The 26616-nt window shown below is 38.6% G+C and overlaps 1 protein-coding gene across 1 annotated transcript in view; it reads left to right on the forward strand.

The window, feature by feature from the left end:
- The window catches only part of SLC9A9 (solute carrier family 9 member A9), a 195756-nt gene that overhangs the window by 19394 nt on the left and 149746 nt on the right, over positions 1-26616 (forward strand). The window contains exon 5 of the mRNA XM_061452903.1: positions 24021-24136. Coding sequence (XP_061308887.1) covers positions 24021-24136 — 116 coding nt within the window. The remainder of the gene's footprint in view (positions 1-24020; positions 24137-26616) is intronic.

Raw genomic sequence — 26616 nt, forward strand, 5'->3', positions numbered from 1 at the left:
TCTCCATATTCCAACTACAGCCAAAGTTGGTTAGTCTGACCTAGTTAATTCCAGTCCAAGCACAGTGAGCACATGTATGCTTGCTTTAGAATAACCATATTAGACTGTTTCTTGGTAATCAGTGCTTAAAACAATGACCTTCTAATAAAAAAAACAAAAAACAAAAAAACAAAAAAAACCCCAGCACATAGAATCAAAATATTTCTTTTGTGCATCTGTCTTTAACTGACAGTATGGTTGCTAAAAACTGATTTGAATAGAACAGAATATAACATATAATATAAATAATGTGATACAATAGTATGTATATCTTCTAAAACTCAATTGTAGATGGTTTTGTTTGAAAAACAGAACTTTTTTTTAATAGACCTATCTAAATATAAATTTGTAAGACAGAATGAAAGGAATATCAAGAAATAGCAAATACCACTCATGATATTGGGGGGGGGGGGGGGATAAAAAAAAAGGCATGAAATCGTGTTTTCCATCGTAACCTTTCTAAGAAAATAGACATTTTCCATTCAAATGTTTGTGGTACCAAGATTCCATCATCGCATGAAAAATTTTTTTCTTCATTCTTAACTGCACACTTTTGACAGCCCCTTTTTGTGCCTCCTAAAGAAGGAAGGGATGGCTGAATTAAAAAGTGTTGCCAGAAAGCAGCAGTAGCAAGAAATGTTCAACTTTTCTTTACACAGCTTACATGGGTGTGATGCATCCTGATATAACCATACAAAGATTTAGGTCTCTCAGCAATATTCAGATATTCTGAAGGTTAGGAGACGAATTCCTTGCACTGGCATACAATTTAAACAGGCTATTAGGATTCATCATTTTTAGTAGAAAAGAATATTTTGAAACAAAAAAATAAAAAAAAAAAAAGGTGTGACTTTGTGTGTGTGTGTGGAGGTGTATTCATTTCCTCTTGAAAAGTTAGCTTATTTTACAGCATCCTTCTCAACAACAGGTAGCTTGCTCTGGCCTCATAGAAACACAAGACAGGACTGATGAACTGACATATTCTCAGTAGACACTGTTTCTGTCTCTCACTAAGCATGTGGCAGTGCCCATCCGAGAGGTTCAGCACGCAGTAGTTACATTTACTGAGCACTGCATGACTGGGGAATTTTGTTTATTATTACTTTTGTTTTAAATAGGTATTTTGGTAGTTGGGCAAATGCTAGATGTATGTTTAGTTAGCCTGTGTGTGTGTTCTATATTACTTTCTGACTGAAGCCTAATGGGTTATACAAATGGGGTCTGCTGATCTGAAACAGTATTGAGTTTATAATCCTAATATTCTTTCTCATCTGAGGGCTATGGATAGACTTTACAGTTTGGAAACTAAATACTTGTAGCTATGTACTTTAGCTGAGCAAAACCAAATGTTGTTTGGCTTTACTGTACAGTGATATGGGCTTCCTCTGGGTTTTGGAAACTGTTTCTGCAAGGAAAAATGGGGCCAGGTTTAGGGTAACAGAAAAAAAGTCTTCTCTCTCTTAGAGAGCTCTCCATAAACTAAGCAAATACCTTAACAAGGGTTATCTGCTGCTACACCAACTCTTGCCTTCCCAGATGATCATTTTCGTATCAATTCAGAATTAGTTCCTGTACAAGGAAGTAGTATTTTTTTTTCTAATAAAAAAATTTTCTACCACATGTTCCCATGACACAAAAAACACCAGGCCCATCTTTTCTCCACATACCACCTGTACACAGCAAATGCTTACCCTGCCTACAGGCAAGAATAAAAGCTTTATTTGCGTACAAATGGAAATTGGTAAGGGAGAATGTTACAGTATCTTGGTGCTGTAAAGATTAACTGAGAGAGAAAGAGGGAAATACTGTATATAGACCACTTGTGCTCCTCAGTGATAAAACCCTTTGAACATCAGCTGTCTGGCTTTAATAATTTCTATTAATCTTTTGAAGCCAGACATTGAGCCTGTGACTGGAAATAAAGTCAAAATTAGTAAGCAGACATTCATCTGAATGTCATATAACGTTTTCAAGAGTATAGTACCTGTGCTGGTACCATCTTTTGTTTTTTTGGCTGCTTTCATATCCATCTTGGAGTGAAAGCAGGCATTTTCTTTCAGTCATAAGGCAGTACTGCACATTGATTTGAGGAAATTCAACAGGCATGATTTAGCTGAAAAATCAAACTAAGTCTCTCCAGAGTTCTCCAAAGAAGGCAACCTGACACTGAGCCCCAGCAGGAGAACTGATGTGTTTAGTTGTTAATGTGCAAATCAGTACCCCAATGCAGTAACTTCGATGCTTTGGTCAGTCCAAACCTAAAATAATTCTGTTGCAGTCTATGGCGCTGCAAAGTACAACTCACAGCTGCAGTTGCAAGGAGTGGATCCTGCTTATTGCTTTTGTTTAAAGGCGATTGCTGAATGCAAAATTCATAGTAAAGTCTGAGTTTAGACAAGCTTGAAAATACACACCCACTATATTTGGGAGTATGAATTTTGCTAAGAGAACAAAAAGGGGAAGAGGCTTTCTCATAGACATAACTTTTACAGACTTCTAACAGTTCTAAAAGTTATAAAGCAGTAAAAATAAAGCTTTTATTTGTCAACATACTGATAAGAAGCTGTGTTAAATCAAGACACTGATATAAAGTAGTGTTTCCCAGACCACTAACACCCACAGAGCTGAAAATTCTTCCAAGAGTACTTTGATGCATTCAAGTATGGGTTGGTGCAAATTCAGTCAGAACTTGTAGCTATTTCGCAATAAACATCTGACGTTGTTTACTGCAGCAGAGCTGATCATGCAGAAAACACAGTTTTCCTGCTTGCAAACAGATGTGGTGTACAGCAGGGTGTAATTATTTGTATCTTCCAGAAGAATCCCTCAGCATACTGAGGATATTGAAAGAATTGTATTACAGGGAAGACCAGAGGTGTGGGACTGCAGAAACAAACAGAGCGTAGAATATCAGGAGACTCATTTAAAATCCAAAGGATGTTTAATTTGATATTTGATTTTCCTGATAATCTCCAGGAATCCAACAAAAAAATTAATGAAATGCACTCTTCTGAAAAACACGCAAATGGATTTTGTTGCAAAATAGGAAAAACACTCAAGTCCAGATACTTTCCAAGAAACCCCGCACTGGAGGGAAGAGTTTGTTTGCTGGGGGTGTTTGTTTTGGGGGTATTTTTTACAAAGTTTCTTCACAGTTCCCTTTGAAGTTGAAGATTTTTATTGCAGGAATGCATACTTTTGGATAGTTCTCCTAATGTCTTCTTCCCTGATCTTCATGGATTCTTTAAGAACTGACACCCACGTGGTCTCCAAAGACAGGCATCCCCTATTTCTCTCACTATAGAGCACCCATACACCATACATGTGTAACCCAGCATCCTTGGGTGCAGCATCATTTGGAAGTCACGTTCGCTACACTACTCTTGCAGTGTCTGCATTAACTTTCGGAGAAAACATCTTTACAGTGCTGGTGAAATGGAATATGTGCTTCCCCTCTGGCCCTGGGACTGTTAACACGGTGTCAGCGGCAGTGTTGGGAGGCAAATCCACATCCCTGCTGTGGTCGCTGGGTTTGCTGTTTCAAATGTGAGTACCTGAAAAGCACTTTTTTGCCATCTCCATTCAGGTGGTCCAATTGTTCATGTGCAGTGGAGGAGAGAATAGCATCAAAGAGCCCTGCCAGAGCCAGAGGCCTTACAGATGTAGCTGAGTTACCCGGGATCTGGTTTCTTGTCCAAACCGTAATCCCACTTTGGCACCTTTCCAGCCCAGCCAAAGGAACAGTTGTGTGAGACAAGGCATTCACTGCCAGGGTTTTACTAGCACTCTGAATGGCCCCATTCTGCTGCTGAACTCTGTTCTATGTTTAACATGCAGCACATGGGGTTGTGCTGTTTGTAATCTCTTCTCTGTTAAAATACCAGCCATAGGCATGCCTTTCCATATGTGCCACAGAGCAGAGGAAAAACGCATCTTAACTACTTCTAAAATACACGTAAACGACGATAGAAACGGACAGCATGGGTGTCTAACGACAGCGTGCAGTGCTGCGGCGGTAACAGGTCAAGATAACGCACACCTCCGCCCACTGACGCCTGCGGGGCCGTGCTCCCCCACGGGCACCGTGGCCGCCTCGCACCGGCAGTGCCGGCCGCAGCCCCCGCCGGGACAGCAGGTGGCGCCCGCGCCCTGCCTGCGCCTGCCCGGCTCGGTCCGGCCCCACAGAGCGGGCGTTGCGCGGCGGGGAGCCTGTTGGGGATGGAGTTGATCGCTGATGTGGTTGGTGTTCATATCAGACAACACTCGGATGTGGTGTTCATCTCTGGTATGAGACGGCTCAGTGCGCGCGGTGGCAACCTCCCCTCCGCTCCTCCCGGCCCCATCGGCCCCACCGCTTTTTGTCGTGTTCCTGTGTCGGGAGGAGGGGGCGGCGGGGTGTTGTCTCCTGGGCGCACGCCCTGGCGGTCAGGCTGGCGGGTGAAGCCATCTAACCCTGGGGTGCCTCGGCTCCCCCTGTGATCTTATGTGCATGGCTGAGCGGGGAAGGCGGGTAGGAGAAATGCCAAGCTAATCTAAGGCAGAGCGTGCGTTATTTTTTAGGTGATTAAAGAAAAATATTAAGGAGGGAAAGCAGCATTTCATTTTATCTCAAACAAAACCTTTTTTTTCAGGTGCCTGCTTTTTATTTAGAGTCCATCTCTAGGTTAGTACTGGGGGCAGCTAGCCGCATGGCGGGCTTAGTTTGGGGCATTCAGATTCCCAGTCGAGCAGCGCCAGTGCCAGCTCTGCTGTGTATGTGTGACAGGAGCAGCCACCAAAGCCTGCAGGAGCAGGGACACTTGTTTCTTTTTCCTCCAAGCTTGTGCGCTGGTTGTTAGGCTATAGAACAGGTTACCACCCTTTACGTGTCACTTATCAAACACTACCCGAGGATTCTGAGTAACACGGTAAAGGAATCAATTCTGATGAACGATTATTAGAAAATTAGGGATGCCATTGATACCAGATTAAATTAGTATTTCACTGAAGATACAGACTTAGACAGGGCTATAAGGATTCTTAAACTAGAATTTTACTGCATATAGAGGATACAGAGGTAAGGAAAGCAGGCATAAGAAAACCAGACATCTTCTCTCAAATCAGTGTAAGCCTTCCTCCTTTTGATAAGGCCTGAGAAACAGGTAAATGGCTGCAAAAGAAAACAACTCGAGGATCCTGTCAGGGTCATAAATTAGACCAAACAAGAACACGCGGTTAATTGGAAAGACTAAACGCATTCCAATGGCCTTAACTATGGATTTCTATAACGGGATAAAATGAGTAGGGGTATTTCTCCCCAAACAACCACCACAACTCCCAGAGACCACTCCTCAAAATTCACAGCACTTGTGCCATGACTTTACCTGCCCCAATTACCATATGCATGAGTAATGAGAATTGGGTGGGCATTTTGTGGAATTATAAAAATATAATGAAGATATATAAGCTGTAAACTGTCTCTTCTGGGTGCGTGTGGTAGGCGGAGCAATCCCCAATGCACCCGCTACCGTCCTAAGGTGATGTTGGCTTTCTAACCTGTCATTCTGGTTGGAGAGTTTGTTTCCCAGGTTTTGGTGACATCATGGACATGGGTTCTTTTAGCTAAAACTGTTGTCCAGCATGCTAAATGTCAGAATGTTAATCATCAGCCTGATTTCCAAATGTTTTCACTTAGTTTTGTAAGTATGGACTTAGTTACTGGAATCATGACAGTGATGCAAGGACATCACTAATAAAATTACATTAGTTATGGGAACAGAATTGAAAGTGACTCAGAAGCCTGAACTAGTTGCTACAGTGCCCTTCTAGTAAAAGGAAGAGACTGCAAAACCCATTACAGTTGCAACCTCTCGCTGGCAAATTGCAGCCTCATTAATAACCTTGGCAAGATGACGGGGGTTTTACGTTACTGATCTTCTTGTTAGCCCCTCAAGTGTGTGACTGAAGCACTCTTTCGGGAGCAGTTTGTGGAAGTGAATGTTGTAAATATATTTCCTTTATAGGCAAACAGATGCTCTCTGTCTTTGGGGCTATGAAACTGGCACATTCATGAACACAACTCACTTAAAAATAAATGGGAAGAGAAGGCAGTGGTTAAACCTGCCAAAAGTTAAGATCTAATGATAATTGTAAGCACATAAATTTTGTCAGATTTTCCCCAGTGAGCCAAGACACATAAAGTAACATAAAGTAAATTCCTTTCCTTGCAAAACTGTTTCAATGGTGTGGATGTTCTATATAATTATTATACATGACAAGGATGATACATATAATTAAAAAAAAAAATAGATTAATCTGTTAATGACATATTGACCTGCAATATGTTAACATTACTGTAGGGCAATACCAGTTTTTACCAGACAGGCAATAGGTAGTGCTGTTCATGTACTCCAATAATGCAAGAAATTTATACAATTAGGAGTAGGCCTGCCACAAGTGTCCACAAGCACTCGCTTGTATCCCTCACACCACAGTCTGGCTGAAAACATGTGTGATGTACATAGTAAAGGAGCATTATTATCTCTTAACTATGTCTGGAAACTAAGAAGGAAAGAAGACTATTTCCCTGCTGGTAAAGCAATTGAGTAGGAAAAAAGAGAGTAACAGCAATAACAAAGCCAGGATAACAAACCAGTGTTCTATTAGAGTAGCAAGGAAAACATCATCAACTGGTGATCGAAGCTCATTCTGAAAGAAGAGTACTTTTGTTTTCAGTGTTTGCCCTTAGAACAGGTACCTGTTAGTAAAATCTGAAGGGCTTAAATTCATGTCCATGCATGTTAGAGTGAGGCCAGGAGAAAACACAGCCTGATAGGGCAGCTGGCAATGGTCTCCCAAGGTTCATAAGCAATTCACACTTCATTCCCTCAGAGTACTCACCCTCATTCTCTGGCTGAAGTGTCAGTTCATAGGCTTTCACTACAGTGTAAAGACATACAGTCTGTGTTTTTTAAAAGTAAAACTGTTCAGTGTAACACAAGGACAAATTCCAGTTTTGCTCATAGATTCTTTAAATCCCTCTCCTCTTCCCTTAGGTTGACCTGGGAAAGCTGCATAGCATCCATGAAGGCTGTTCCCACATCAGTCGAGCACACTCGTAGCAGTTTAACACATTTCCCAATAATTGCACAAATGCTTTGTGAAGGACAAAGCTTCTCAGATAATATTCCCCCTCATTAAAGAGCCTTAGGAATGGCTTCTCTGCTGATGAGAGAAAAAAACATGAGGTTAGCTTGTGACAGGCTGTAAACAAGGTGTCTGTAGCCACACCATCCAGACTCTTTCTTCTCTGTGCTCTTCCTCTGTTCATTAGGTAGTGGCCTCTGAGTGGGTTCTGTTTTGAAATAATTATTCAAGCACTGCCTACATATCTCTTCAACAACAGTGAACCCCATTGTGTTACAAGGACAAAAACCGTTGGTAACAGCCAGGACAGATGGCTGAAGCCAGGCAACACATTTCAGAGGTGTGCCACACCTCTGTGTTATGAAACCTGGTGTTATTGGCAAACTTCATCATCTTTGATATTTTAATTAAAGTGCCACACTTGAGAATATTCTTGCTATTCAAAACCCTCATATTTAATTATTTTTGAATGCCTCATTATGAAGAACTGGAAAACATGATCCAACTGCAAACTAAAAGCTGAACAATCCAAAGAATACAAACTATGTCATTTAATAAGAATCTTGTTTGAGAACTTATTTATCTTCTGGTGAGGTTTTTTTTTTTTAACATGTTGGGGATGGAAACACTGCTGTATTATGCATCCAATACCCCTGCTGGAATGCTGTCTTCTTTCCATAGTGCTACTATATAAGCCCCTATCTCAAGGGAATGTGTAACAGTGCAGTGCCAAGATGCTACACTGAGATATTTGTGCCTTCATACTTCCTTTTACTGCAGAGCTTTCTGCCTCTAAAAAGATATCTGAGTTACTTTCCCCTCCTTCTCTCACTTCTTTGACCTGCTTGATCATTCTAGTCTAACCTATTTGTAATTTCCCCTTGCTAGCCCATTTTGAAAGCCACTAGATGATTTCCAGTTGATAAAACTGCCATTGGGATGCCCTTTCTCATCGTTTAGCATTGATCGTGATCACTCATGAACAGATGCTGGGGAGGCAGATGATCTTTCAAATGTAGCAAGGAAGACTAGGAGAAGAGTGCCTGGAGGCAGATTCAACCACTTAGAAGCATGTAGTCACACGCCGTGGTGTTAGCTTGCTTCGGGTAGGGAGGGGAGCGAGAGCTGAACATCAAAGTGCAATGGAAATGTAAAATCCTGAGTGCTGTGATTCCTCCTTTCATCTATCCTTTTTCTCCTGGCAAGGTGTTGCAGGCAGTTCTGCTTTCTATGCCACCAAATAGATTCAAGCTTCGGGAAATGCAAATGGAGCTCCTGGGTCTGTTTTTTATCCTTTAGAAGTTCTAACACTCACTAAAATTAATTTGAGATTGAAAACATTTTCAATCAGGAAAAGCAGGTACAAACAGTCTTTCTAGAGCAAATGAGGCTCAAGCTCAGGCTCAAGCTGCAGTAGGATGAGGAAAAGCAGGAAAATTGGGAACAATCCATCCTAGAGGACTCCTTAGGCGAGGCCAAAGTCATACGCTGCATGGTAGTGCTAAATTGTCTTCTGGACCAGAAGCTTTGGTGCAGAATCCTGCCTGTGCTTTCAGTGCTGTGTCTCGTCCTGGGTGCAATTTGAAAAGGATATGGCAACCAAAATGTACCAAATTTGCACTTAATGCTCCCTTTCTGAGTATGTGCTGGGAGCTGGGAACGTTCCAGAAGCAAGCTCATGTAATATTTTGCAAAGTAAAAGGCTACTGGGAGATAATGGTACCCACTCTTCTGGTTATGTACCCCAGAAAACACCATTTGCTTCAAGGTTTTAACTTGGTCAAATGACTAACTGCTGCTCGGCAGGATGTGGACAGCAGAGGGTGGTAAAGCCCAGCTCTCGGACGGTCCTAGTGGGTGCCTAAGGCACGGCCCCCTACCGTGTGACCGAGCGAGTATTTATCATTCATTTCCAGTCTTGAGGCTTCCGCATCTCTCATGTGGGATCAAGATTTATTCCCCTATCTCTTGTCACTAGTGATACTGCTTAACTGCAAACAGCTGTGCTCTTCGGTCTTGTCTTTCATACTCATCTTTTTTTTTTACTGTACATTCAGTTACTATTAAAAAACACTGTCATCATTATTTGCTTGTACAGCCCAAACATCGGTTGACTTCAGTAGGCGTTTGACAAGTGTGAGCAATCCTAACCCTTTCCATCCTCCAAAACATAGACCAGTGATTATTGTACAGGAGAAATCACTGTGAAAAACAGAAGGCTGCGTGTGTATAAAATGCTGTAATGTAGTAGAAGAAGTATACTGTGTAAGTTAACATAGCAAGTGCTCCAAACTGAAGGAAGTAGAGATCTCAAGGCCAATTTTTAAAGTTTTGTCAAGAAATTCCAGAAATGCTTTCTGAATTAATTGCTTGGAGCTACACCAGCAGGCAGCCTAAAGCTATTACTGCTTGCTTATTCCTGAAGCACTTTTTACTTTTGTGAATAGTCTCAAAAAAATTTCCCATCTGTGGAGGCCCAGCCTGATTTAAGAAGAGCTTCTCTAACATGATATGAGCAGTATCTCATGAGCTGTGGTTCAACCTACAGTACAAACTCCTACAGTACAACTGCAACTGGAAAGCATTTTGAGTAATCAGTTGTCCATATGAGATTAAAAAAAAACAGACCAAACCAAGCCAAAACCCCCCAAACTTACAGAAAAGTCTAAAGGGATACTGTGTAAAACTGTGTTTGTAGTGGGCTGACACTGGCTGGACATCAGATGCCCACCAAAGCTGCTCTGTCACTCCCCTCCTCAGCTGGACAGAGGGAAGAGGGCTCATGGATCAAGATAAGGACAGGGAGAGATCATTCACCAGGTACTGTCACAAGCAAAACAGACTCGACTTGGAGAATAATAATCTAATTTACTGCCAATCACATGAGAATAGGATAATGAGAAACAAAAACAAAGCTTAAAAACACCTTTCTCCCACCCCTCCCTTCTTCTTGGGCTTAACTTTACTCCCAGATTCTCTACCTCCTTCCTGCCAGTGACAGAGGGGGACTTGGAATGGGGGCTGTGGTCAGTTCATCACACATTGTCTCTGCTACTCCTTGCTCCTCAGTGGGACTCCTCACACCCTTCCCCTGCTCCAGCATGGGAAGACAGTCTTCCATGAATTTCTGCAACCTGAGTCCTTCCCACAGGCTGCAGTTCTTCATGAACTGCTCCAGTGTGGGTCCCCTCCGTGGGCTGCATCCTTCAGGAACAGACTGCTCCACCATGGGCCCCTGTGGGGTCACAAGTTCTGCAGCAAACCTGCTCCAACACGGGCTCCTCTCTCCACAGGGCCACAGGTCCTGCCAGGACCCTGCTCCAACATGGGCTTCCCATGGGGTCACTGCCTCCTTTGGGCATCCCTCAGTTCCAGTGTGGGGTCCTCCATGGGCTGCAGGTGAATATCTGCTCCACCATGGACCTCCATGTGCTGCAGAGGGACAGCCTGGCTCAAACCATGGGCTGCACAACATGCTGCAGGGGAAGCTCTGCCCTGACTCTTGGAGTGCCTCCTGCCCCTCCTTCCTCACTGGCCCTGGTGCCTAGAGCTGTTTCTCACATATTCTCATTCCTCCCTATGGCTGCAATTGCTGTTGCACAATTTCCATCCCGCCTCTTCTTAGATACATTATCCTAGAGGCACTACTACCATTGCTCAGCCTTGGACAGGGGCAGGTCCATCCTGGAGCCAGTTGGCATTGGCTTTATCTGACACAGGTGAAGCTTCTAGCAGCTTCTTAGAGAAACCACCCCTGAATCCCCCCCACTACCAAAACCTTGCCGCACAAACTCAATTCAGTCTTAAATTCAGCTACAGCTGCTGTATAATATCAAACCCAAAGTTACCACAGTTCACAGTAGGCAATGCTTAGTGACATAATATCAGTTAATTTATATCAGTGTCCTCCCAAGAAAGGAATGTTCTTCAGTCTTGCTCATTTAGGAATATAATCTTTCTCTGATCTTTGAACTGATGAAATGAAGGAGGAGATCATAGAGGCACAGAAATTAGAGCAAGAAAAGGGCTATTAGACCATATAGCTCATTATTCCATCCCTAAAAGGCTACTCTGCAGTGCATTCTTGGGTAGTTTGTCCAGTATACATAAAAACGTGGGAGCATGGAAATAATGAAAGAACAATTCCAGAACTGCAGAAACGTCAACCCTTTTCTCTCTGCTTTGATCCAGCTACAGGACGAAGAAAAGCAGTAATTGCTGCCATTATAGAGAACAAATCTATTTGCATTTGTACAGTGCCTCAGCTCTAGCTGTGAATGTCTAATCAGTCCCATTGCTGGAAAAATATTTTCCAGCCTCTTGTCAAATCTGTGTCTGATTGCAGTGCATTACTCCATAGCCACTTAACTCCACCCATGTTCTGGCTCCCAGCAGCAGAGGGCTGTGGAGAGAATTTCTGAAGCCAGCGCTAGTGTGTAGGAAACATACTATTACAGTGTCAGAGGTTCAGTAAATATTCCTTTCACCTCTAATAGAATACTGCCCAGCATCACATGCAAGGTAACTGTGCTTCTAGAACTTTAAAACTCTGAATAGCATGTGTATAAAGATCCCACGGCACACTTTTGCAGGAGTGGTGACATTTGCCCCAGTGTCCTTCCTAGCTTTAGCCGTAATAATTACATTGCATTTTTCTCACCCAGACTTCCCCTGCAGTTTTGATTGTATTTCTTGTTTCCTGTTCTACATGCTTTATCAGATTGATAAGCACTATTGACAACTGCTGCATTCTGATGCAAACATAACTGCACAATGCGACATATAAACTTACCCTGAATCTCAGCAAGTTACATCTGCCTTTCTACCAATCACTAATGTTGTTCTGCCTTCATAAAACTGGAAATTTAAGGTCAGATTAAGCTTAGTATGCAGTTGCCAGGTCTGATACAGCCTCTGTTTTCGTCACCCAGCACAGAAGTGTTGCAACTGGCCAGGTTAAAGATTCCTATAGGAAAAAGAGGTGGCACAGAGCTGGCACACTGTCAGACTGCTCGGGCGAGGAATGGACATGCTGGAGGCTAGGACGGATCATTCATTACTCCTAAATTCTAGCTCTGCTTACTCCTTGATAGCCCTTGCTTCAGTTGAAAGAGCCCTAATTTACCACATAAAGGGAAAATGTTGTCCAATTAGCTGTCATAGACTTGGTGAAAACAGCAACAAATAAAAAAAAAGTGTAACTTGCAATGAAATAATCAGCTTGTTCTAACAGGGGAAGTTGAGTTTACTTTCCTGCTTTTATCACTTTATTTTCATTAGTAAACACTGAATCTTATTAAGCACTGTGTCACATGGGTAGGCAAATGTTCATATGATTCATCTGACAGAGTTCATATCTAGAAAAGAAAAGGGGATTTTTAATCCCAGCTCTTTAAATACTCAAATATCAATAAAACACACAAAACATGTTCAGGGACTGAGTCATGCCTGGTGAACAGCAATGTAAGTCCAAAGTTATTTGTGCAGTTAGTCCCCATTTACACCCTAGGAGTAATATTAAATCTGAGCAAGTGAAGAAAAGGATACAAACAGTTTTTAAGTGATACTTTCAGCTAGCTGAATCCCATATGCTTGCCTTATTCATGTTTGTATTTAATTTGACATGTAATTCTCATGGGTTAGGCAAAAATTATTTGTCCCTGGTTTGATGTTTTTACATACACATTTAAGAACTGTATCGATGTAATCCACTGTCACTATATTAGAGCTGTTCCAAAGTCAACATCTTTTCTCATCAAACCCATTTATTCTTCATATATTTAGAAATTATATTTTCCATGTGAAAGCAGCCAGTACCGTACAACTGCATTTCTGTTTAATCAATTTAATTATCATTCATTTGCCTCACCCAGGAAACAATTAAGGCAATTTTCCACTTAATTATTTCAACTAAAAGCTACAGTAGTAGCTTTAGATTTTGAAGATTGTCAAACGTCATCCTGTAGAACGGGAAATTTTATTTGTGAAACAAGACATACAACCATTATGAAAACCCTGTAACGGGAATAGCATGTCCTGCAACTAGGCATGTGCAAGCCTTGGAGTTTAGAAAAAGTGCCCTTCCTGAGATGCATTGAGTCAATCTGTCCTAAAGATGTTACTTCTACAAACTATTCAGAAATGCTGTGGCAAAACTCTCTTTTCTACATCTGACTTGTGACTGTGTAAGTCTTCTTAATCGAATCCTAGTGCTAGTAAAATAAAATACAATTCTTTAGAAGGTTGTTGTGCCTTCAGGGGAAAGGAAATGAAAGACTGGAGAGGGAGTGAAGTAAGTCTTGACACAACTGAGATTTATGCCAGAGGTTTATTCATATACCCTACAGGATCCCATAGGTTTATATCCTACAGACCTGAAGGAATAAGCAATAGCTTCCACCTACTGCCTTTTACTAGCAATAACTAATCAAATTTCCTGGCAATTGCTAAGCTTATATACAGGACCCACCCTTGGTTGATGTCAGTAAGGAGCATGGGCATAGCACAGAGCCACAGAAGGTACTGCTGTGTGGCTGGGGTTAGGGTTGAACTCCATTAAAAGAACAAAAATAATCTGTACACAGGGCTTTTTACAGGGTTCAAGCCTGTGAGGCAGAAGTTTATGGATCACCCTGGTATGGGGCAGGCCTGACAAAAAGCAGTATGCACTCAGGGTATCTAGTATATTCTTGGTAGCGTGGACAGGAGGTTTTCATTTGCGTTGTCATTCATTACCTTGAATTTGTCAGTTGCTTTTAAACATACTTAAAAGCAGAGGACTAGGGAATGGCTTCTCTAATCCCATCCCTCACACTCTCCCCAAAGAGCAGATGCCTAGCATGCAACATGTTTGGTTATTATTAGTATTTGCCCCAAGGGATTTTCTGAGAAAAAGCTGGAGCAAGTTAGTTCAAAGTCCTCTTGAGGCTGAAGGTAGATATTTTTGGCAACCAATCTGGCAGAAGTTTCTGGGACCTCCTTTCAGTGTCATAGACTGCTCCTGAGGCTGCCTGAGGAGTAGGGACGGGAATAGGCAGTGAGTGTAGAAACACAAGTCCTCTTATTTCCATCTAGTTGCCCAGTATTCACTTCCCCCGTTCCCAGTGCTCCTCACATATGGTAACTAACTGAGCTCTCTTTGCCTTTTTTGGCATCAGAGACAACTTTTGTGGCATCAGAGACAACTTTTGTGGCATCAGAGACAAAATAGTCAAATCTTCAGCACAACACTGCTCTTCTTATAATTAGTCATAAATCGAGAGCTATTTTAGCAGATGCGTATTTGATGCATTTTAATATAAAAATAACAAAACTGCAATGAAGAGAGAGCTAGATTCTATGGAACAGAAAAAGGACAACACTGTGTGAAGGATTTGATTAAAATATTTGTATACCTGCTGAACAAGGTGATCTGTATGGGACGGTAATATAATCAGGTTGGGGAAGATACAGCTCTTGTAATACTGCAGACTCATAACTGCAGCCTCAACATCTCTTTAGGACACCAATACTTGCCAAATTTTGTATTATTACAACTTTAGAAGCCACAAACCTATTAAATAAGAGTGTTTGAAAATAAAAATATGGTAGCACTGTAGTGGGCTTTGGGACTCTGCTGCTATGTTTAATGTGTTAAAAGAACATTTCTATCCAGCATAGGAGTTAAGGATAGCAATATTAGCAGGAGATAACCTGTTTGCCAGGAGTTAAGTAACTGTTGTAAACGTCATGTCCCAATGACTCATTCTGAGTTATATCAGGACAAATACTTTTACCCTTAGAGGTTATTTACTGGCCTAGAAGGTTTCTCTTTGTAAAAGTTTATCACAGTAGTTTCATGACACATTAGACCTATCTCTATGCCTGTCATTAAGGTTTGTTTTGGTTCTGTTTTGTTGGGGTTTTTTTCAAGGAAAAATACCACAGTTTTCACCACACCAATTAACAGCACTGCACATAAGTACTATTGTATCCCATGAAACAAGAGATAGCCTGGACATAAGAAAACTTGTCTTTCTCCTCCACCTTTGTTTGCTATAGCAAGAGTGCTGTTTAAAAAAATAAAATCAAATTTAATATGTTTGTTAAAGGTTAGATAGTTTTCTTTTGCTGTCTACACACTTACAGAGACTCTTAACCTTTCAGAGCTCTAAGTTTTGGGTTTCAATTACTAAGGCAGAAAATCTGGCATAACACTGAACTATATCCCAAGAGGTAACTACACCCTAACCTAGAAATGCGAAATTTAGGATTGGTATTCTTAAGTTTCCTTTATTTCTATGAGAGAGTGGACTAAGTCCAGATACCTGAGAACTCTCAAGCCATAGCAAGATCCCTGTCTGTTCTAAAAACATTCAACTATTTTCCCAAACTATGTATTTTACATTTCAAAACTTCACTGTAGATTAAACATCCATCACTGGCACCTGACAGTCTTCTCTCACAGTGTGCGTATAAATTCTGTTGTTTGTTCTTGAGCACTTGTATCATAATTTGACTGAGATAATCCAATAAAAATGCTGAAGTGGTTTCAAACGTGTTTCTCTATAGTTCATTTCATGCCCTATTTTACAGCAGGTAATAATTTACATTATTCTGAAATCACAAACTGATCATAATTATCTTTTAATGGTAATACAAGCTCATTTAAAGGGAACATCAGGTGCTCCAGTGAAAATCTACTGTAACAGGTCACTGCAAATAAGGTCATGGGGTTTATTTTGATGGGAAACAGTAAATGAATTATTTTCACATTTTATCTGTAAAATTCAATATTTACACTGTATGTTTAAATGCAGGGAAAAATATTGCTGTTTTAGAATTTTCAGGGGCATTCATTCTGAAATTTAGAGAATAGCTGAATTATTCATGAATTAGTTCAGTGTTGAATTATTACCAGAAACATGAGTCTGTCTTCCACATAGACTGGATTGCAGGTTAGTATCTAGCAATGTTTCTATACTTGGAGAAGGAGTTCAAAATATTATTGATTCTCAGTTTCTTGACTCAAAATACTTTTCTTCTGAATTTCTGCTGAATCAGACTTTTTTTTTGTCTTTTAATCATTCAGGTCTGTGAGGTTTGAAGAATTTCCCTAGACAGGTCTTTTATACTAACAATGTCAGCTGTCCTGAAACCTACTTCTTAAAGTAGGATTTTGCTGTTACATGCAGCTCTGAAGAAAACTCATATAAAAGTTTTCTTTTGGCACGTGGAATATTCTTGAGGTTGAAAAGGAACGACAAAATGATCCTTATATATCCCTCTGTCAATATAATAATGAGGTGTTAGTCAATGATATTAAAGGTTAGCACATCTGAAGCTTCAAAGATGAAGAAAACAGATACAGACTTTTGTTCTTGGTCTGTAGCTAATCCATTATACTTAATGCTATCAGATGTTAAAGCTGTGGATTTAGCAGAGTTTTTAATTGTGTCAGACATTTATATTGATAATGAGATGGGATTAGGGGTCTTCACATTTCAGAATATAGAGCACCACTCAGCTAAGAAATTGAAAGAAACTTCTCTTAGAGAAGGCGATTTTATAATTGCTGCAATAGGTTTTCTTCAGCTTATAAAACTCTTGAATGGTTTGAGGATAAATTGACATCCTGTAGGTAAAGAAGAACCTTGCACGTTACGATTGCTATAATAATGATAGTAATTGAAATAATTAGTTGATGGACTGCATTAATTGTTGAGTGAATGAATTAGCCAAGTAATGAATCTGAATTACCTAATACCCTGACTGAACTATGTTTTAGTTCAGTCTGTGACAACAGTTCTGTAATCTGAGAACTCAGAATTACTGACATTTAATTACAATGTTTTTAACCACTGTAGGTGCTACTGTCACTATCTTGTTTCCCCTATGTAAAGTAGGTATTTTCAGTCCTTCTCTTTTCATATGGAAGTCTCTTAGTGTCACTAATATTTTGAGTAGAATTCCACCACCTTCTGTACAGCCATGATTTAGGCATTTCTGAAATAATTATCGTTGTATCTGGAAGATTTTATGTCTGGTTTTTTTTAGATTTTATTTTTACTGTCATAAGGATATCTGTCTCAAAATATGTGTGCAGGATTGTCAGTTATTCATTATCTATGGGAGATTCTCTCATTAATAATACTGAGTAAAGTAAATCTTGAAGTAATATTTAAATCTTTGTAGTGCAATTAAATATTCAGTGGCACTGTCATACGGACACAGTACAGTTGACACTGTTTCATGGCTCATTTGTGCAAGTAATTATGAGATTTTGGTTATCACTCAAAGATCAAGTACAGCTTTTTAATTGCAAAGAGGTTCAGGGTTTTATGTATGTAATGCATAATGGATCTGATTTAAATAGAGCTCAGGAACACAGAGATCCTGAAGCTTTGTTTTCCTCATTAGAGGCATATTAAAAGCACATTAAATAGTACTGTGCAGTTGTGAGCTGTGGTGAATTGATTTGTATGTCTTTGATGCAAAACATTGTAAAACTACAGTACAGAACTTTTCAGCTTATATATATGTTTCACACTTTACTCCCCTTTCTTCACTCCTCACTCACTTTTGTTGTATTGTTAGCATAGTTTGCAAAATCCAGAACTGCATCTTGAAATTTTAAACCTGGGTAAAATGTTTTTTTCTATTTTAAATGAAAGAATCTCTGTATCTCAGTTGATATTTTCCATGGTCAAATGTACAATGGAAGACTAACCAAAATAAAATTCATACTGACCTGCAGCAGGTCTTTACTTGAGCACAACTCCATAGGAGGTTGTTTTTAAGTAAGCAAAGTCTCAGACATTCAGGCTTTCTGACCACTACAGACATTCTGCATAGTCTCATTCAAGCCAGTCCTAAAGCATCAAATGCATGTGTTTGCATGCGTTTCAATTGATCTCTCCCAGTTTCAGCATTAAGGGCCATCTTTCACTTTGGTCCTGTAAAAGTAAAGATGGGTTGCAGAACCTAAGGTAAACATTTTGAAGCATGTATCACATCTCCACTTTTTCTGTAACTGATGGTCCCCAAATTACTGATACAGAAACCTGTGCTGGATGTTTTAATCCATGTTCTGTATCTGTTTGCTTGATAGTTTAAATAAATCTGAACAGCCATTACTACCCCAAAAGTCCAATACCACAGGAATACCTTAGTAAGTTAAGTTATCTGTAGAACTGTGGTGACTGAAACACAGCCTTTCTTCCACATACATCATATCTGTGAAGTGTAAAGTGTGTTTCTCTCCAGTAGGCTTTCCCATCGAAACTTCTGATTTATGAAGCAAAAAAAGGTAATCTGTGACTACTAAAAAACTACTTGGTGGTTCCTATTGCTCACTGGGAAATGATAAGCAAAAGCACTTCTTACATCACCAAATGTCCTGCCAGGAGCACAGCTGTGCTCACTTGAACTGTTTGTCAGATCTATAACCTAAAGCTATGCTTATATTTCTAATACTCAGATGTTGAGCAGTCACTGTGCCTCAGGTAACTAGGTATGCGCTGGAATTGTAAAGCCAGTTTCTTTTCTGTTCTTCCAGTTATTTCTATAGCCAAAGGGGTTTTCTTAGTATTCAATTTATACAGAATAGCTTAAGGTAAATTTATTATTGCTTTATTTGTACCAGAGACACTTCACTGAGGGTTTTTTGAGTTAGAAAATGATTTCTTGAAGAAAAACCCATAAAACCCTTTCTAGTGACAAAACTGATTTAAAAGATGACAAAAAGAAGAATATAATAGTACATAAAGCACTTTGAAATAATAAATCACTGTAGCCAAAACATTTGATAAGAAGCATTTCCCTATATAGAAAAAGTTATAGGAATATATTGGTATGGTAGAAATAGATCAGAATAAAGGAATGTGTATTTAATTTTCATCTCTACTGTTCATGTTTTCCAGCATGTATTTTAAATTCTGACTAGTAACTTTTTATTACTGTTGTGATATCAGTCAATCACTATGCTATTTCATACACACGCAAGAATAAAATAATCTATTTTTTCCTATTCTTGGCTTATTAATATTACTATTCCTTGTGAAAAGAAAGAAATGCAACTCAGTTCTTTTTCATCTTTTGGTTGCATGATTACAATCTGCAGCTATGTTCAACTGGCTTCAGGCTACAAGATAATCATGTCTAGATAGAGTAGGAATCTTTAGGGAGTTAGAATATGAGAAGAAAAATTCTCTGCAGGTTAGAAAATATATTTGGCAAGAAAGATTTAAATTACGAGTCTCATTCATGCTACACAGTATAACTGTACAAACACCTTAAATTTGGAATTATGCTTTTTAAACCTTTAACATAATAAAGACTCTTAGCAGTGAGATTCAGTAGTTATGTTGCAATGAATAACAAAACTGAAGAAAATACAATTGCTGACAAAAACATCAGGCAGATATGTCTGTCTGTATTGAGGTTACGGTATGTGTACTGTACATCTTCACTTGGCGGTTTCTGTTACATTCTGTCCTAGACAGCTTTAAATTAAGAGTAGGTTCTTTTAGAACTGATTGGTTTTCCAATTAGTTTGCATGTGAGGATGCAGTTGCTCATCTAAGAAGCTGTATCCTATAAACCAGCATGCCAATATGTATTTATTGACATAAATATTTCAGTTTGCTCTAATGCAGAGGAATAGGTGCTGTGATGCCAGTTTCTGCAAGCTGAAGATTTGGCCAGTTTTTCTTAGGAAACAAATCTCAGCACAGCTTTTCTCACCTGACTGCACCATTCAGGCGTATTTTTACCATGAGAGATTTGTAAGATATATTTCAGCTTGTGTTGTCTCATATCACAAAAGTAGCCTGCATGTCACTGTCATCTTGTCCCCCTTTGTTCATGGTTTGTGTGTATCTAGCCCATCTCAGCAGTTCTTTTGGACACACGTTGTGTTCCCAGAAATGTTGGTAACTGGGGTTGTATTTTTATGAGCTGCATTTAAGTCCAGTACAGCCTTTTTTATTGTATATTTAGACGTCTAGTATGCTGCTTACTGACATATTCCTTATATGCCTTTTCTCATCCACTTATGTGGCTAAAACTCTTGCCAGACTCTCATCTTTCCTGTCTAGATGACTCCAGTATCTTTTTCCTTCGCAGACATTGTGTGATCCTGTTTATGGCTATTTACATGATTCTGTTAAAGTCATTCTCCTGGTCCCTTGACAGCTTCCTCCATTGCATCTTTCCTCCAGCCTCCCTATTCTATTCTGCATCAGACATACCCTGCTTGTCTCTGCTTTAATTTATAAATTATCTCTCTTTTACTAGCAGAATGCTGGATAGAAGTTTCACTATTTAGAACTTCCTGATAAGAACTTCCCAAAAAAAACCAAAGAAACTTCAGTATCGCTTTTTAGATCCCTTAAAACCAACTGGTGTTAAAGAAAACTCTTGCAAAAAAATAGGTTTCTGTTAAGCTGCACCTAAAGCTCTTCTGAGCATTTAGTTTCTTGTGTAGTAATTACTCTGTAAAGTCCTTAGGAGAGGACTCCTTTTTTTTCCCCCTACGTTTAAACAGCAGCTAGATCAAGAGTGTGCCAGTCCAAGAGCAGCCTTCCTAGATGGCTGCTTTATAAATTCATTCACTGGGAACTTCCAGCAGTACCCAGACAGCCAGTGTACTTTCCCAACTCCTTTCCTCAATGCATGGTAATAAAAGGTTAGTAGCAGCAGAACTGGTGGTAGTAAAACACCTGGACCTTTTACACATAGAGATTTTTACCCCTTTTTTTCACAGAGGCAATCCTTAATTCCATCCAGCTTCAAAAATGTAAGGACAACCCAATACTCAGAATCATTAAACCTGACAGGTTTTGCTCTGGTTCTTCACTGTCTCTTATTTACTTTGGTGTTTTATTTTTCAGGCTAAAGTTTATTTTACGTAGCTGTACTGAGATTTTATATCTACTTGCTGATTTGTACTGGAAATTGTGGTATTTACAGTGCAGGTTGCCAGAAAATGATTCTTACTTCAGCAGGTCAATGTTTATGTGGTATCTCCTCTACTGTGTAATGACAGCTTCATATGTAACATTTTTTAGAGATGAGGCACTTTGTAATTGCCAGACTTGCATAATCTGGAAAATTCTGAATTCTCCTGAGTTTTGTTACATCACTGGATTTCTTTCCCTCTTGAAGTGGCAAAATACATGATGAGATCCTCCCACAATTTAAAAAGCTTTTTGGGTGGAGAAAATGTCAGCTGTCCTGCAGCACAGCTAATCTGAGTTTTGTTCTTCTATTTTATTAGTTTATTAATGCTCCAAATCCATGACCAAATCAGTCATTCACAAACATTACTGTCAGTACTGAGCCATCACTAAGTCCAGGTGAGAAGTCTTCAGGGACGGTTTCTTACTGGTTAGTTCCATAGTCTATGGAGCAACCACTTTCCTAAAGAATTTGCAATATAAATTAGAAACAAGATTAAAAAGTCTATGAATTAAAATGACTTTGCAGGTGTATTTTAACGTTCAGATTTCACAGCACATTGGAAATAAGGTTTACATTGATTTGCAACTCAGCTGCTATTTCCTTGAAAAGCTCAGTTCTAATATTTTAAAAGAATAAAAAAAATAAAATTTAGCATTCTAGATTAGTAAAAAAGTAAAAAGTGAAGTGAAAAAAAAAAAAAGATCTCACAGACAGGAATTGGAACTAAAAAGATTCTTCAGAGTTCCTAACATTATTAACCTGATTTGTGTAGATGGCTTGCTCTCTGTCAAAAGTGAGCACTGGGTTGAGCACTGGTTGTCCCATTTTAGTGGGACAGGAACATTCTGGAGGAAATTCAGTCACTGACACTTTTAACAATTTACAACTTTTTAACAGATATGTTACAGGAAATTATTTCTGTGCATGTTTTCATATGTGCTAGATGGAAGAGGTACAAATAGAGATTCTTGTGGTTTATTTAAAGCAGCAGTTTCTCACATATTCCAAATGCATGTCTGCACTTAGTTGGGTTTTTCTTTGAAAATTTGGACTTTTACCATTTTAGCATTACCAAAATGTATCAAGTGGTTAATGAATTAAAAACTAAAAAGGTATCATGTTCTGAGTTTGCTGTTCTCTTTCTCTGATGGATAAAGGTTAACATCTCAGTGACTAAATTGGCACCATTTGGTCTGATCTTCAGTTTTATTCCCCATTTCAGTGCAGCCAAGAATTGGATGGTATAAGAAGTAAGACCAGGTCCTGTACTAAACTTGATCGCAAACTTAGACCTTCTATGTGAATGAAAGACTCCCAAATCTGGTTTTGTCCAGTTCATCTGCAACTCTGTACAGATGGTAAACTGAGGCATACTGAAAATATTTAGTAATGTGTAAAGAAAGAATGCTAAAGACCAGGATGATGTCCACACCAGGTGTTTAAACAATTGCCACAAGTAAATTTGCTGGATAGTCAAAACTTAATTTAATTTGTTATTTTAAAATATTTATAACTGAATCATTTGTCAAAATATCAAGCAAGTTTGGGCAATTATTTCTAAAAGGCATGCATATGTTCACTTCCATTCCTGTTGACTTTTGAGACAATTGCAAATCAGGATACAGCACCACAGTCAGTTTTTGAGAACTCATTCCTTAACAGAAATCTTCATGCTGGGGATAAAAAGACTAACTCCACTGAAGGGTCTTGAATCATTATTCTTTGGGAATGGAGAGAAGGTGTGCTTATCAATCAAGGAGACCCACAATTGGATAAACTATTTAAGAACAATTGGTGGGTAATTTGGGTGTTGGAACTAGATGATCTTAAGGTCCTTTCCAACCCTAACCATTCTATGATCTATGAACTCTTAGCTAGGCAGCTCATATAAATACATGTACAAATACATAGGACCATTGGGAAATTCTGTGGTGAACTCTCTGCTTCCCTCTTAATGTAATAAGGTTACAAAACTTCAGAAAATCTACAGCTTGGTAAAGTGTCTGAAAATGATTTGTAATTAACTCTTAGGCTGTTTGTTTTGTAGCATTTTATCTGTTGCTCAAATCTCCATTTACATGACTTCAGAAACAAATGTAGCTAAGTGTGAATGCATGTAGCTCTGCTTAAATTATTTTTTTAAAGCCTGTAGTTAGAAGAGCGCAGTTGTCAATTTATGTGTTGTGTTTATGGAACAGGTATTAAATGCTATGGGGTTTTTTTATTAACTAAATTGGAAATGTATAAAAATTAAAAAATCTACGACAGGTTCTAAGAAGAAGTTAATTTCTTTTTTCTGTATATTTCAAGATTCTGGTTAGAATATACATCTTGGATAGCATTACGTAGTTATATAAACCAGTGATAGCATTTCCTGTGATACTAGTGAGGATTTAGCAGTGCATTTTGAAGTGTGACTTTATTGCCTTGCTATCATTGTAAATTGTTAAATATCTGTTACGTTTGGAGACCTTATCTGGAACTTTGAATACAGCTAACATTTAAAGGCTTATAGAATAAAACTATTCATTTTGAAATATTAGAGCAACCCATAGAGCTGATAGTAGAACTGCCTTTGTTTAAATGTTCTACAACATTAGCCAAGTTAGGCTTAATAATGTCTTCTTAAGCTTACATTATCTTTCCTTTTGAAAAATAAACAGCTAAAGTCATTGTCTTCTGCTGCCAGCAATGACAGTTATTCAGAAAAGTCTTTGCTTTGGAACTGTCTGTGACATTTTAATACAATACTTGAATATGGAATAGAATTTTTATATGCTATCAGTTTGTGTTCAACATTCACTTGATATGTTTATTTAAAAGAAGCTAAGAGAATAAGAACCTGATTAACACTGTAAATTAAGCATAAGTGTTATATACTCTGTCTGGATGCCATCTTATCTTTCCCCTGACAGGTTGATAATGTATGGTTTTGTGAAGGCCATGGTACACATTGGCCAGTTGAAAGAATGGGAATTCCACTTCACTGACTGTTTATTTTTCGGATCTCTGATGTCTGCCACAGATCCAGGTAACATTTTAAATAAATTACTTTTTCAAAAGTCAGAAGAGTAAAAAAGAATGTCTCAACTGCATGTGCCCTAGAAATGTTTAAAGTCCCTGTTCTGATTTTTTTTATTTCCATAGCTATTAAATGTCTGATATTATGATAATCATAAGTCAAATTTGCTCCAGAGATCCCTTGTGGTCTCTTTAGTAACTGGTTTATCTATGTTTAGCTCACAAACTTTATAAATAAAATTGCTGGGAGACTGGAAAAATGTTGGTTTTCAGTCTTCAGGACACCAATCTGCTCATTACTGATATGAGAACCGCTCTAACACAGAAGCCTCATGGTTAATAGTTTAGACGTTGCATTCATGTGTGATCTAACTCAATTTAAAGATACAGGAAATGTAGCTTTCATATTTGGCCATATAAATACTATTTATCAGGTATCAGTTTACAATTTGAATGCAGTGTTTCATGTTAAATAGAATTCTAATAAGGTACATACCAACAGGATGACTTGAAATTGCAGACTTGAGGTTTAAAGACTAAAGTTACAGTAAATCTCCAAGTCTGGGAAACAGACTCAGTGAATTTTGGAATCACAAAATTCTGGAATCATTTGGATTTGAAGGCACATCTGTAGATCTTCTAGTCCAACCTCCTAATCAAAACAGGGCTAACCTCAGAGTAAGTGTAGGTTTCCAACATTTGTCTAGGTTTTGTTACACTGATAATGTTAATAGCACTCTGATATTAAAACAAAAGCATTGGTTTCTGCGTCAGTGGAACAACAGTGAAAGAGGAGGTGAAAAGGATTTTTTGATACGTTGTTACAGGGAGACACAGTTCAGAGCCTGCAAACGTACATTGGATTTTTGAAAAAAAAGAGAAAAAAAGAAAAAATAATTCAGTTGAGCTGTTACAGGAAGTGGGACAGAAAGTATTTTGTGATGCACATGACATGCTGCATTAATATTAACTACCCTTGAGAAGCTTCTCTGAGAAACTTATGAATAAATCTTTCAAATTCATGGCTATTAAAAGAAATGACAGAAAGCAACATTGTTCTACAAATCTGTTTCATTCTTTAAATAAACACACAGTATTTAACAGAACACTTTCAACTTGTGATTTATCATTCTGACGGCTTAAAAATATAGTGTAAAACAACTTATTTCCACAAAACTGGTTGTGGTAGATTGCTGTAAAAGCTGCATCAAATTGTTATTCTCAAATTAATCCAAGCATCCAATATGCTGCCACTTATAAAATCACCCAAGTACTTTAATAAGATTTAGCACATGATTGGAGCCTGTCCTCAGAGCAAGAGAAAAACACAAACTGAAAGCAGAAAGAAAACCTAGGAAAACAAATTGGTTATGGAATAAAAGGCTGCTTACAGCTTCCAAGTACATTTCTTGATTGTGCTATGAATAGAGTTTTGCAGTTGGCTTAGTTTCTTTTCCCATTTTCCAGTCCAATACAATTTAGTCTCACAAATGAATGCGTGGACTTATGAGGAGAATTATATCTAAGACAGATGCACTGATTTTGATTATAATAGTATTAAATCACCACTGATTCATCTGAAACAATCATTGGCAGGGGGAGGGAGGAGGGAGGAAGAGAAGCTTCTCTTTTGCTGGAAGGAATAAGAAGTGACAAGGATTACTTCTCCCAGATTTTTAAATAGGCTTAGAAAGCTGACACTGCAGTTGAGAAAACTACTTCTAGTGTGATGAACTAAACAGTTTATAATTAATCTTATGCTCATACAGAGTGTCTGTGCACGTCCAAGAGTTTTTTAGTACTCAGTCTTGCTCCTTCTGTTATCTATTCACAGTATACTAAGCTGTTGAATGTATTTACTAGTCTTATCTGTAAAATTGAGTCCCTCGAACACTCAAAGTACTTTGAATTAACCTTTCTTAATTAAATGGTAGAAACTGTTGAAAATATTGCATTGTGTGCTAGGATTTGCTAGTTATTTATAATCTCAAGCCATGTAAAGAGCTCATTGGAATTCCAAAATCAGTTAACATATGGTACCCTGGAGAACTGATATGTACTGGGGCATAAAATAGTCAGTCTAATGATTTTATAAGTGATATCTAGCTTAAAAAAATAAATAAATCTGGTAAAATGTTCTTAGTGTTATAGAATTAGGATAGAATAATAAATTACTGTCCTAAGATGAAATAACAAATTCCTGCCAGATTTGCTACCTGATCTTTATTTAATTCTTCACTGTGTAGGATTATAAGATCATTTCAAAAGGAGATTTAATTTCCCTTGGCTGTGGAAAGCAATTAAGTTTCAAAAGATGTTAAAAACTGATCTGCTGACTTGACAGAAATTGTTCTGGTTGAGCTCCTTATTCATAATAGTAAAAATGAATGGTAGATGTTCATATGTCAAAAGAAGAATTTTACTACTAGGGCAGTAAACAAATGTATGCCAGCTAAAAGTTACAAATATTGTTAGGAAGAAGGAAATAAT

This window comes from Pezoporus flaviventris, unplaced genomic scaffold, assembly GCF_033815535.1.
Source record: "Pezoporus flaviventris isolate CSIRO_AGI_PZ_B2104156 unplaced genomic scaffold, CSIRO_AGI_Pfla_v1 ptg000013l, whole genome shotgun sequence".
Classification (NCBI taxonomy): domain Eukaryota; kingdom Metazoa; phylum Chordata; class Aves; order Psittaciformes; family Psittacidae; genus Pezoporus; species Pezoporus flaviventris.